At 42.3% G+C, this 12,536-nt stretch overlaps 1 protein-coding gene across 1 annotated transcript; it reads right to left on the reverse strand.

The window, feature by feature from the left end:
* Nucleotides 1-5,780: 5,780 nt before the first annotated feature.
* spry4 (sprouty homolog 4) lies at nt 5,781-10,514 on the reverse strand. Its single transcript, XM_080482522.1, has 2 exons — nt 10,288-10,514; nt 5,781-7,975 (listed from the first exon to the last, which is right to left on the reverse strand). The coding sequence occupies exon 2, from the start codon at nt 7,922-7,924 to the stop codon at nt 6,776-6,778; it is 1,149 nt and encodes a 382-aa protein (XP_080338648.1). The 5' UTR covers nt 7,925-7,975; nt 10,288-10,514; the 3' UTR covers nt 5,781-6,775.
* Between the last annotated feature and the right edge of the window lie 2,022 nt (nt 10,515-12,536).

The raw sequence follows: 12,536 nt of genomic DNA on the forward strand, positions 1-12,536 counted from the left end.
TTAAACAGGTAAACTGTTTCCAAATGGTCTCTGCTGCTGCAACCTGGAGATGATACCAATCAACGGAGTGACGTGACTGCTCATGAGGCAATAGAAACAGGAATCTGTGTCATATTGTACAGGTTGTCAAAGTTAGTAAATAAATGCTAAAAATCGGACTTTCATCTTTTTTTTTGCAGAGCTGTCTTATACATACACAGCAAGCATTTTCATAATGAAACACTTGTCAGCATAAAAAGAAAAAAAAAACATGCCTATTGGTTTGAGTCATTTTGATGTCTTTAGGAACAATTTTATGGAAACTAAAATACATCACATGGCTGGGTTTTCTTTGTATATCTACTGCTTAACTCTATCAAAGACAGCTTTAACGTACTTAGTCAAACTTTCTGTCTCCATTTATAGAGTTATTTTGTAACAGAGAGAGAGAGATGGGAGTAAGAGGAAAAAAGGAGGAAAATGTGTGTCTGAGTGTGTATCTAGGGGTTGTGAGGGGTGCGAGGGGGTTTGCTTGAGCGCTACACCAGATGTGAGAATGGCTTTTGCAATATGTCATCTAAACAGCAAACTGTGGGGGATTTACTTGAGCTAACTTGAAGCACATAAGTGCAGGAGAGTCAAAATTACAGTGAGCTTCTTGAAAATCTCAAAGAGATTCAGAGACCAGCTGAGGGGAAACATCATTCACTGCAGGAAACTGGCATGTGGTTTTCCCCCTTGGCCTCAGAGCATTAGTCTAACATATGTTACCTAAATGCAGATTCATGCTGAAAAAATGGTGGCTTGCCTCTTTAAAAGGTATCTCGGGTCACATCTGGCTATGCTGATATGGTGACTTAGCAGTTGGAGCTTTGTCATTTGTAAAACACTGCAGATAAGCAGACAAATGTGGGATGGGCCGAGTGAGATTATGTCGCTTGAATGTTGCACCTGATGATCCCTTTTGTTATGTTATTGCAACGCAACTTCTGTCAAACACAGTGATGGTCCAACCCGCCCTGCTCACCATGTCACATGTGCTTTGAATGGAACAAGCTGCCTGAGGGCCACTGACACACTTTTATAATATGAAATGACCCCCCCACTGTGAGTTAGTATCCAGTTCTGACTTTAGACATTGCTATTACCCTGTAAAAGTTGGATTTGTAAACATCTGTATCTGTAAAATATAACTAATGTGTGTGTTTCTGTGTATATTGACATGCATTTACTATTGTTGTGGGGGATTTTAATGTTTTACCCACATTATGGGTACTTGTTGTCCTTGGTGAGACGAAAATCCAGTCAGGAACATTATCAAACATGGATTTGAAAAAATGCTTTGGGGTTAGTTTAGTTCAATGTGTGTGCGCGTCTGTGTGTGTGTATGCTTGTGTTTGTGTGTGTGCACTGGGTGTGACGACCTTATTCTCAACACTAGCACAATAAACCTGCATGAAACAGAGCACTAACTTGTGTAGTATGACCTGCCACAGTAACTTCTACATACTGTTTAGCAAATAAACATAAATAAATGAATAAGCATATATTATGTAACATACAAAATATGTAAAATAGATTATGGATATGGGGTTGTTTTTCCCGGCTGGTACACTTGTATTGTCCCCAGTAGCAAAACCCAACCTCTTCACACAGCAGGCCAAACCTACAGCACACTGTTATTTGTATACACAGCTTCTGACCCGGGACTCAGTGAATCCAGGCTGCTGTAATGCTAGCTTATAATAAATGGTTTCTTTTCCACCTGCCCATGCTGAAACTTCCTGTGTTGATGATATGTATGCGGCCCAGTGGGGTGGAGATGACAATGTAGGTGTGGAGGAAGTCAAATGCAGGTGTGCATGTGTGTGTGTGTGTGTGTGTGTGTGTGTGTGTGTGTGTGTGTGTGTGTGTGTGTGTGTGTGTGTGTGTGTGTGTGTGTGTGTGTGTGTGTGTGTGTGTGTGTATGTGTGTGTGTGTGTGTGTGTGTGTGCCATCCCAGGTGGGTGCTGACAGACCGGCAGGTAAACAGGCAGCTTGGTCTCTGATCTCACCTGTTGGAGCAGACACCGCAGCGCCTACAGGGCTTTTGCAGCGGAAACACACTCTTTATGTGATGCTGGAAGGCCGGGCAAGCTCTTCTCTTCTCTTCTCTTCTCTTCTCTTCTCTTCTCTTCTCTTCTCTTCTCTTCTCTTCTCTTCTCTTCTCTTCTCTTCTCTTCTCTTCTCTTCTCTTCTCTCTTCTCTTCTCTTCTCTTCTCTTCCTCCTATCCTGGGTGCACTCAGGTAAACACCCAGGAAACAAACGTATACAGGGGAATAGTAGGAGATTGTATTGGGGGTGGTGGGTGGGTGGTTGCACCAAAGGAGGAACGACGCCTCAGGGTAACAGCAGCACAGGTGGGCTGGGGGGTTGTGGGTGACGACAGTGCAAGTTTTTGTGTGTGCTTCGGCTTCATAAGGTGGTGCTTTACAGAGAAAGGAATGTTGCACATGCAGATCATAACAGACCACCCCTATAAAGTCAAGGGAAGTCGGTTTAACCTGCAAGCCACACACACACACACACACACACACACACACACACACACACACACACACACACACACACACACACACACACACACACACACACACACACAAACACAAATACACAAGCAAGACGACCGTCAAGTGTGAGCCCTGATATAAAGCGACTGTTTGATTAGTTTGTTTCTCGTGTTATGCCGTCCAGAGGAAGCCTGTGGATTATTTCCTCTCTCTTATGTAATGTTTTCTATTCTGTTTAAGCTCACACGGCTTTATTTGGCCTTCACCGCCCCGTCAGTGATTTATAGAGAGCAGCTTATTCACGCGCAGGAAGGGGGGACCTCAGGAATTTAAAGTGTTGATGTGAAGCAACTAAAATGTGTAAATGTTCTACAACAGTATGATAAATAGTTAGAAATATACTCATAAGAAGCATTTGAGTGGCTACTAAGAAGTTGAACATGGATGAAGACTTACTTTCTGTCCAGAAATGGATTGTGTTCTGATATTACTGGTCTTCTAAACTATAGAAGGAACTATTAATCATAAGTAACACAGACTTAAATTACAAGTGAGTTGCTGGCTTAATGTTTAACTTACCGCTTCTGAAAGCATGAAAGTGTTTGTTCTGTGTATGAAGTACTGTCAGTGTGTGTTACTGGCTTGAAAACATCTCGCAAAAGTAACGACACAACAGCCATGTATATTTAACAATATATATTTCCATTGTCAATGTACATTCCATTTCGACATAAGCTTTCTTCACAAACAAAAAGTTGGCATCTAAATAAATACTATATAAAATAGAACTTCAAAATAAATATATCTATAAAGGGAACCTTTTATATGAGATTTTTTTTTCTTTTTTGTTATATCTAAACAAAACAAACGCACAGATCTCGTTTCTTAATCCCCAACATTGACATTGCAAAGGTGTAAAGGAATGGAGTAGCATCAACCCAACTGTATGAGACTTTTCCTCTTGCTTGGGATGAAAAGAAAAAACAACAACATCTGTGCCTGCAATTGAGTGATACAGGGACATACACAGAGTGTGTAGAAATCACAGCATTGTATCAAAAACAACAACAAAAAAAAAAACTTTTGAATATTTGGGTTGTCATTGTTGGTGATTACTCCACACCTTCAACAGGCTAGTGAGCACGTGTGATCATATAAAGCTAACATGAAGTAAATGGCATTACTTTAGCAGTGACAGAGTTGAGAGAGGAAAAAAGAAGAAAGGAAAGGCAACAACTGTTTAAAGAAGAGGTCCACTGGTGCCACTGGTGAAAAAGATAGCACAGAATGCAACTCCAGAGAAAAACATCACCAAGAAGGGGAGGAAAATGACGAGAGAGGGCAAGAAAGAGAGGCCGACGTCTAACCCCCCCCCCCCCCCCCCCCCCCCCCCCCCCCCCCCCCCCCACCCCCAGCCCTCACCCTCCCTCCCCCAGTCTCTGTGGTATGACAAGTTTATGCACAGCAGCTGTGTTTGTCAATCAAGAAAAGCCAGGGGTGTTTGTTGGACAATTTCTCTGGCAGGAAGGAGGGAAGAGAGGAAGGAAGAAAACCAAAAGGGAAAAAAAACGGAGAGAGAGAGCGAGAGAGAGAGAGAGAGAGAGAGAGAGGGAGAGAGAGAGAGAGCAGTAACAGCAGGAAATTGGTTGATAGGGGCAGATTGTGTTCCCTGTGTGGATTCAATGAGACCACAGTCTTTAGGACTCTGAGAGGAACCAGGGAATTAGCTTAGCCTCTCGACTGCTAATGAGCCATGGATAGCATAAACAGCAGGAGTTTTTTTTTTTTTCTTCCACTTTATTGCCGGGCACACTTTATTTATTTATTCTTAATGTAAATCAAGTGCTAGTGATAGAAAGACCTGTCATTTTTGTTACCCCTTCCAGAACCTTCTTCTCACCATGATCCTCTCCCTTTACTCACAACCTCGAAAACATCTTATTCTTACCCTCAAAATATATATCTAATATATTCTCTATATATTTTGTACTGAATTGTAGTTATAATGTACCATGCAATCTTTCAAGGACATTTAAAAGTCTCTTCTAAAGAACACAAATGTTGTGAAACTATTTACAGCAAATAACATTTCACCTGCATAGCTCTATTACTAAATATATTGTCAAAACATTTGTGATTTTTGCCGCCCATCTACACTTACCGAGCCACTTGCCCGGTCACACAATCATTCTCAGTTTTGGCACCTTTCTCTCGGACTGAATTGCTAGGTTTTGAAAATATTGCCTCATACATTCAAGACTAAGGACCATGTGTTATTTTCTTTCCTATTTTTACTGTGTGATATCAGCTTTGTGCAACAAGACAAATACAAGTATGAACAAAGTTAGGCACCCTAATGTAGAAGTTAAGGGTCCAAAATGAAAGAGAGGTCTGTGAATGTGCGTGTGGGTGTGTGTGTGTGTGTGTGTGTCCTGTGTGAGATGGAGCAACAAAGACAGCATGCCTTTATTGCCAAACGGAAACGGCCATCTGTATTAAAGAGCAGCACGCCTTTTAACGACCAACTGCCGTCAACTTCATTTGGCAAGAGTGCATAAACAACTGTGATCACTCAGACTGCGAAAAACATGCTACTGTATAACAGCTTCCTTTGGCAAAGTCCTAAGAACGTCATGCAAACCACAAAAATAGACTTTAAGGATAAAAGAGAGACTATCTGACTTACACAGCTATGCAGCATGATGATTTGAATTCAATAAAGACACATGTGTGTGTTCGTGTGTGTGTGTGTGTGTGTGTAGGGGGGCTGGGGTGTGCGGACTAAATGTAGTGCACGTCAATGTAATGTGAGATAGCTGAGGTGGTTAATACTGTGCTTTAGTACATCCTTTAAGGGGTTTGCGTCTTCCTAAAAAGGTTGTGCAAGTGGCAGGTTTGATTTCGACAAAGGCTGACTGGATACGAACACAACAACAACTTTGCGATGCCTTCTCTCCTCCTCTTCACTCTCTATCACTTGCATCCCCTTTCCTCCTGGAAATATTATTTTTCTGGCCAGTTTCTTTCTCTGTCTTAGCTTACTTGTTTTAAATATTCATTATTGCCTTTTTGCCCCTAAATGTTTCTTTGCATTTCTGTGCAAAGAGGAAGTACAACAGGCTCCTAGACAATTCAGAAATTAACACACGGTAGGCCAAGTTCAAGAGGATTACTGTAACAGTCCCTGAGAAGGTTGGGTGTACTGTAAATTTTTGTGATTTTTTTTATTTTTTATTTTTTTGTCTTTTGTTAAAACAAATTTTCCTACTACAAATCAACTTCCAGCACGGTGGGTAACCATTAGACTAGAGCATGCAGGTCATGACATGCATTACGTCTGAGGTGATTGGTGAACTGCAATCAAATGTTATCCAATGTGTAGGCTTTGCCACCAAAAAATAGAAAAAACACTGTAAAGTGATTATCTCTCACTTGCAGCACAACTGCTCACGCACAATACAGAGTGAGAGCTATGGGAAATTACTATCATTTTGAAGGCTAAAAATGTTTTTACAGCTCCTCCATGGAGATAAAAACGTGGAGATAAAATGTTAGCAATACCAAGCTAGCAACTTTAAGGTATAAGAGGAAAATGGCGACGCTCAAATATGGTGATCATCATAATGGTGGAGAGAGTGAGTGACTTAGTGGTGGTTTTACTCTTTCACTGGTCTATTATGAAGACACAGAATAGAAAATCTCTAGTTTTCATGTTTGATACTGGGCTGTGCTTTTGGGGATTGGGGGAGAGTGGGGATGGGGGGTGGGGGTGGGGGGGGGGGCGATATTTATCTCAATCATTGATTTTCATGTGATCTGACGATCGTCCACCAGATTCTGGTTAGTTTGCGTTACAAAATTAGGTGAGGAATATTGAGCAGCAGAGAGGTACAATGACTTTGTGCCATCAGCCATCTTCACAAAATACAACCAGTTCCACAATTTGCTTTCTTTTCACCTTGTCACTCTTACAAAAAAGAAAGAAAGAAAAAAACATCTCAGGGCCTGTCAGCCATTCTTACCAGCCAACTCTCTCAGATAAGGCCCTTTTTGATCATCCACCCTATCAAACATTAGTCAATAAGCCATTTAAGTACCTTTGTTTTACATAAGTCATCTTCCAGCAGATTAATGGGATAGTTTAATGGGTTGGTGTTGGATTGTCCTATCCATAGAGAGCGAGCAAGTACGGTGTGGTCCTGTCCAGTTTTTTAGCAAGGTCACTGCCAACCAGTTTGGTCCAGTATCATGACCCTTGCTGCTGTTTCTCTAGTGTCCCAGATTTTGCTTCCACGCCTCCGTTTTTACACACCGGAGCACTTATGCTGCCCTGTGAGTTCTTGCAGCGACAGCCAGGCCTGCTAACATTGTCATAACACTTCTGTCCCAGTTTGGCCAGACCCGTGGCTGGTAGGTAGCAGACCAGGCAAGGCAGGACAACAGAAAGGGCGGCCATGAAGGACCAGCGTGCACAGCAGTTGGCTTGCGAGCATGAGCACGGCTTGTCGGCGCAGGAGCCCTCGTCATCCTCGTCCTCGGTGCAGTGGTAGAAGATCCCTTTGACCAGGCACATGCAGGTGGCTGTATCCACCAGGCTCTGAGCAGAGCACAGGCACTCCTGGTTGCAGACCCAACAAGAGGGTAGGGTTCGGGGGAGTGTACACTCTGTGCATCGGCACTTCCCGCAGTGCTCGCAGAGAAGGAGGTGCTTCTTCTCGGCGGGGGAGGAAGGGATCAGCACCAATCCTTGCTGACCTCCAGCGGTGCACAGGCCTCCTGCAGGCAACTTTCCAGACTTGAGGTCTAGCGATTTAGAGGAGGTGGAGCAGGTGGAAGCAGAGGAAGAAGAGGTGAGGACCTTGGATTCAGAGGAAGAGAAGCAGCCCGGAGTTCGGGTTGTGACGGTGTTGACAGGGCCCTGGTGAGGGTGCAAGTTTGGGTGGTGGTCCACAGTTGGGGTGGGCGCAGCGTGGTCCAGCAGCCTCTGATCAGATGAGGTACTACTGCTGCTGCTGATCGAGCTGGGTCTACCGCTGAAGGAAATCCAAGGGTGGGTAGTGGTGTCTTGGTGAGGGTGAGACTCGCACCGGCCCTGCTGGTGGGGCTGGTGTTGGTGATTGTGATGATGGTTGTGATTTGCCCCAAGAAAGGCTTCCTGATTCTGACCTAGCCAGGTGATTCTTCGATTCATAGACTTCTGGCTCGGGGGCTGCTGAGACACAACCGCGGGGCTGTCGATGTAGTCGTTCTCCACATGTGAAGACTTTATCTGGTCGATAGGGTAAATGGTGAGCGGGTGCTGAAGACGGCCGTAGGGCACTCGACTGTCCAGCAGGGGCTGTGATATGAGGGAGGAGGACACTCCGGGGATATGGTGGGGAACCCTGGACTCCATGTGTAGGCCGGTGCCTTGCACGTCTTCACTCTAAAGCAGCATTTAGCAATACTGCAAAGACAGATACAAGAAGAGACAGTTATGGCTGGCTGCCTTTGCTGTTAAGCCGTTGCACTTTCTTGATCCAACCATTCATTCTATAGGTCTTATTTTTAACCACAAACCAAGCAGAATATATTTTAAAAAGGGCTTCAGTAATCGAAAAAGAAAACATTTTAATAGTTTTATCCTGAACAAAATCACACAAGCAACAAACTCACAAAAGATGACAAACAAGTGATTTATATTAAATAGTTTGGTTAAAATTTCCTCTATTTTAACTAGACTAGACAAGTCAATGATCAAAACTGACGGTTTATTTTTTTTTATTTTTTTGTGGGTTATTCAACTGATTTACCTAAGAGGTTTCTCCCTCACTGGAACAAGCATTTAATGATTATAAGAGAATGAAGGCTAATTTCAAACACACACCACTGATAAGATGTACAATAAATGTGTTATGCATAGTTTAAAACATCCAATAATCATTAATAAATGCATAAAACCAAAGCATTACAGCATTTCATCAAAAAATGTATATTTTTTCCAATGACAATCTTTTCTGTAATATGAAAAGTGACCAAATAATCTACATTTTTAGACTAAATAGCAGCAGGATAATCAGCATAAACCTCCTCCATTCTAACTTTGACATTAGAACAATAGAGCTTGGTCACACATTGCCTTCCTTCCAAAGAACTGGGAGCACCAGAGAGCAGGACTTGAATGCAAAAGACTCAAAGATGCAAAAACAAAGCAAAGTAATGAGAGTTGCAAAAGACTGAACTTTAGCAGTCACAAAATCAACCAGTGGTATATAAACATATAAGACATCTATAAATTCACTTAAATTTAATATATTAGGCACATGATTACCTTTTTTTAAATTCTCCTTCAATCTTTAAACGTCGACTTGAACGGCACTAATTTCAGTATTTGTGAATGCGGCTGATTTTATGAAGTGCAGGTTTTTGTGAATGAGAGCTACTGTCTGTACTCGGTGTTGCAGGCATGAATCAATGCGTCCACTTGGTGTTGAGACTGAATGAAAACGGTTTTCATCGGTGTCATCAATGAATGCTCGACAGTTGGCAGACCCAAGTTACTTTACAAAAAGACCAAATGATTGATGACGACAAACTGCGCACTCATACCGATATTTTCACCGACCGTTTATCAAAATGCCAAGTTTTCACACTATGAATGAGTTATTTTCTACTAAAATTAAAAAAAAAACATAATTGAAATATCCAAACTCTTGAAACATGTCCTATTGTAGTTAATTACAGGCATTTATCTCCTTATAGACAGTTTAATTTATGACAGATTCTGTCTTTATTCGATTATATTTTCTGACCGTCGGCTCATGTTTGTCTCTTCCCCACTCGGTTTTGTAAAAGCCTGGTTGAGAAACCTGTTGCGACATTGCAGGCACCTACACAAGCGCTTGTGATCGACAAATCTAGACCATTATGAGCTCCAAGCCGGAACTATGCATGTGCAAGTGCGTGTGTGCAAAGAGTGTGCGCGTCCCTCCCTTCAATATGTGAATGGACTGAGTCATAAAAACCGGAGGCGGCCGCTCGGCATACTCAAATTGCGTGTTTTTTATAGGCATTGTGACCGTCTCCCCACCACTTTTATCACCTTTATAGAAGTAATGGCGGTAAAGGAAGAAAATTCTACACAGACGCGAGGTGTAGTTTTAATCGGTAACAGTTTGTGCGGAGTTTGACGCGTCAACGTGGACGCTGTCATTCAGAATAAAAACCTATGTAAGATGTTTTGTTGCTGCTGTAATTTTTAAGAAATTTTATATTTTGCAGGATGGGGTTGAGATGATAAAAAAAAAAAAAAAAAAAGATTAATGAGGAAAAACACCTGACTCGATGTGTCGCTGCAGAGCGAGAAGGACACACGCAATCGAACCACACAGGCTGCAACGGGAACGCAGACTGGAGATTTGAACCGAGGTTTGTCATCGTGACAGCAGCTTTTAAAAAAGCTACAAAAAGAGAGATGGTTTTTTTTTTTCTTTTTTTAAAGAAAGGTATTTGCTGTGGAAAAACGCGGAAAAACTACTCTGTTCCCTACGTGCGCTTTTACCCGCACGATCGGTCCTGAAACGGTGGTTAAATATTGACTTAAAGCGCAAACACCGCTCGGGGAAACAGCTTGTTGCAAAATAACAGTTTACAGGAGGTCTACTGAGACGAAACACTGAAGTTTGTGCAGCACAGGGACTGAACAGTTGTTTCACACATTCGCTGGGCACAAATATTAGAGTGTGTGTGTGTGTGTCGGGGGGTGGGGGGGTTACTTACTGTGGTTTCAGGATACAATTCTCATCTCTTCGTTGCGCACGACGTTTTCCTCGCAGGTTAAGTCCAGTCTTGAGAGAGTGAGTAGCTCCACAAATGTCAGGTAAAGTCCAAAACGTTGAAAATAACGTGAACAGCGTCGGCGAAAGGCTCTCCAGCGCTATTCTCCACTCGCTGGTGCATAAAAGGCGACTGCGGTTGTGGACGCAGAGCTTTGGATATGATGTTGCAACCGAGGGGGAGGGAAGCGAGTTTTTATGAATGGGAGGGTAGAGGAAAGGAAAGGGACGGCACTGCGCAGATGCCTCAGCTTTTTTTTCCCTCCTCCTCCTCCTCCTCTCTCTCTCTCTCTCTCTCTCTCTCTCTCTCTCTCTCTCTCTCTCTCTCTTTTTGTGAATGGGAGGGCAGAACGACTCGGGAGGGCTGAAATGCGGAGGTTACATTTTTATGAATGGGGAGGACTCCGAATAGCATTGCGCAGGCGCGATGCCCGGATTTTTATGAATGGGAAGAAATGGCGAATGAGGCGTGTGTGTATATGAGAGGAGGGGGTGTTTTTTTTTTTGGTCACAAGGGCAATGTCAGGCCTGATTTACATAAAGAGTCGAGTCATCGGCTCCCCTGATCTGTATTTTAACCCGCATGTTTTTCCAACAAACTATGTGAAGCCTGGGGGGGGCTATAGAACAAGAGATGTGATTATGGTGATGTTGTATAACTGATTTAAGGGAGAGAGAGAGAGAGACGTGAGTGGGCTAAATTTGCAATGAATTGATTCATTTTTTCCTGATTTCTTAAAACCCCCAACCCAAATGTGACCCCACAATTCAACACAAAGTACTGTAGCTGCCAGATTTGTTTATAAACTCAACATCATGATAGCTTCAGGTTCATCTTTCATTTTAATCTGTATAGTTTCAGAAATGAAATCAAAATGTTAGAGGTCACACGCCTCAGCTCCATTAGGCTAAATAATACCCTCTCCCCTTGTGTTTCTGTTCTATCTAAAGCCATTTATTGAGAACAAGGACGTGCCCTTCCTTCCTCTACAACAATGTGAGGTATGACTACAGCCTCTGTGGTATAGTGTAAAACACAGAGGAGATGAGGAGGAGGAGGAGAAGGAGGATGGGGGAGGAGAGGAGAGGACAGAAGAGAAGGGTGGGGGGTTATAACGCCTACTCTGAAACGCAAACCAGCATGAGGGCAGGCAGGATTCACAAAAGGACAGGATGTTGTTGATTTGTACCGAAACCACACAGAGGAAATGAGTGTGAATTTCCTTTCTCTCTAACATCCCAGTGTGTGTGTGTGTGTGTGTGTGTGTGTGTGTGTGTGTGTGTGTGTGTGTGTGTGTGTGTGTGTGTGTGTGTGTGTGTGTGTGTGTGTGTCCTGCCAAGGCTCTACCCCCTTACTCCCTCAGCTTGGGGCTTTTAACCAGTCAAAGGTTAACAGTTGTCCCATTATCCAGTTTGCACACATCACCATAGCAACCACTACACCTCCAAATTGGGATTATTGTTTTGAGGAGAGTGCGGGACAGAGAAGAAAAAGCAACGGGGCAAGGGAATGAATTTAATATCTGAAATTGTCTTCCGTCACTGCCATTATTCATGTAAGTAAAATAGTAGTGAAAAGTAAGTTGCAACTTTTGATGCCATTAAAGATATTAAAAAAGTAATATTTACATACAATAGAACATTATATTATATTTTCTACTGTAGTTTTTTTTTGCAGAGTTTTTACGATATTTATCAACTTGCAAGGGCTTAAAGAATATAGAAGAGGATTAGATTTATTAGGGTGGCAATAATCCTTTACTTTGACTGTCTGCCAACTTTAAAAAAAACTCCTGGAAAAGTGCACAGTTTCACATTTTGGCCATTTTATTTGGCCGTCTAAATATGTGCTTTTCGCCTTGTAATTAAAAAAAGAAAACAATTGTGTGAAACTTAGGACAGGGCTGGTAGACAATGGAAAACAAGACTTACACCATATGCAAAGAAATTATGGTGGCTTACAATTAAGTTGATTAAGTCTTTCAAGCAGAAACAGTTAAAAAAAATTTTTTATTGGATGTAATATGATTAATTCTCTAACCTTATCATGCATGTAGCATTCAGAGACAACTGTTATATTGTCAATAATGTTTCATATATCAATATATAAACAAAGCAAAATATGTTTGGCACACGTGATTATGAGATTTCTAACAATACCTTTGTAATATGAGTATCAGAGGTGTGAGACCA

Source organism: Lipophrys pholis, assembly GCF_963383615.2.
Source record: "Lipophrys pholis genome assembly, chromosome: 16".
NCBI lineage: Eukaryota > Metazoa > Chordata > Actinopteri > Blenniiformes > Blenniidae > Lipophrys > Lipophrys pholis.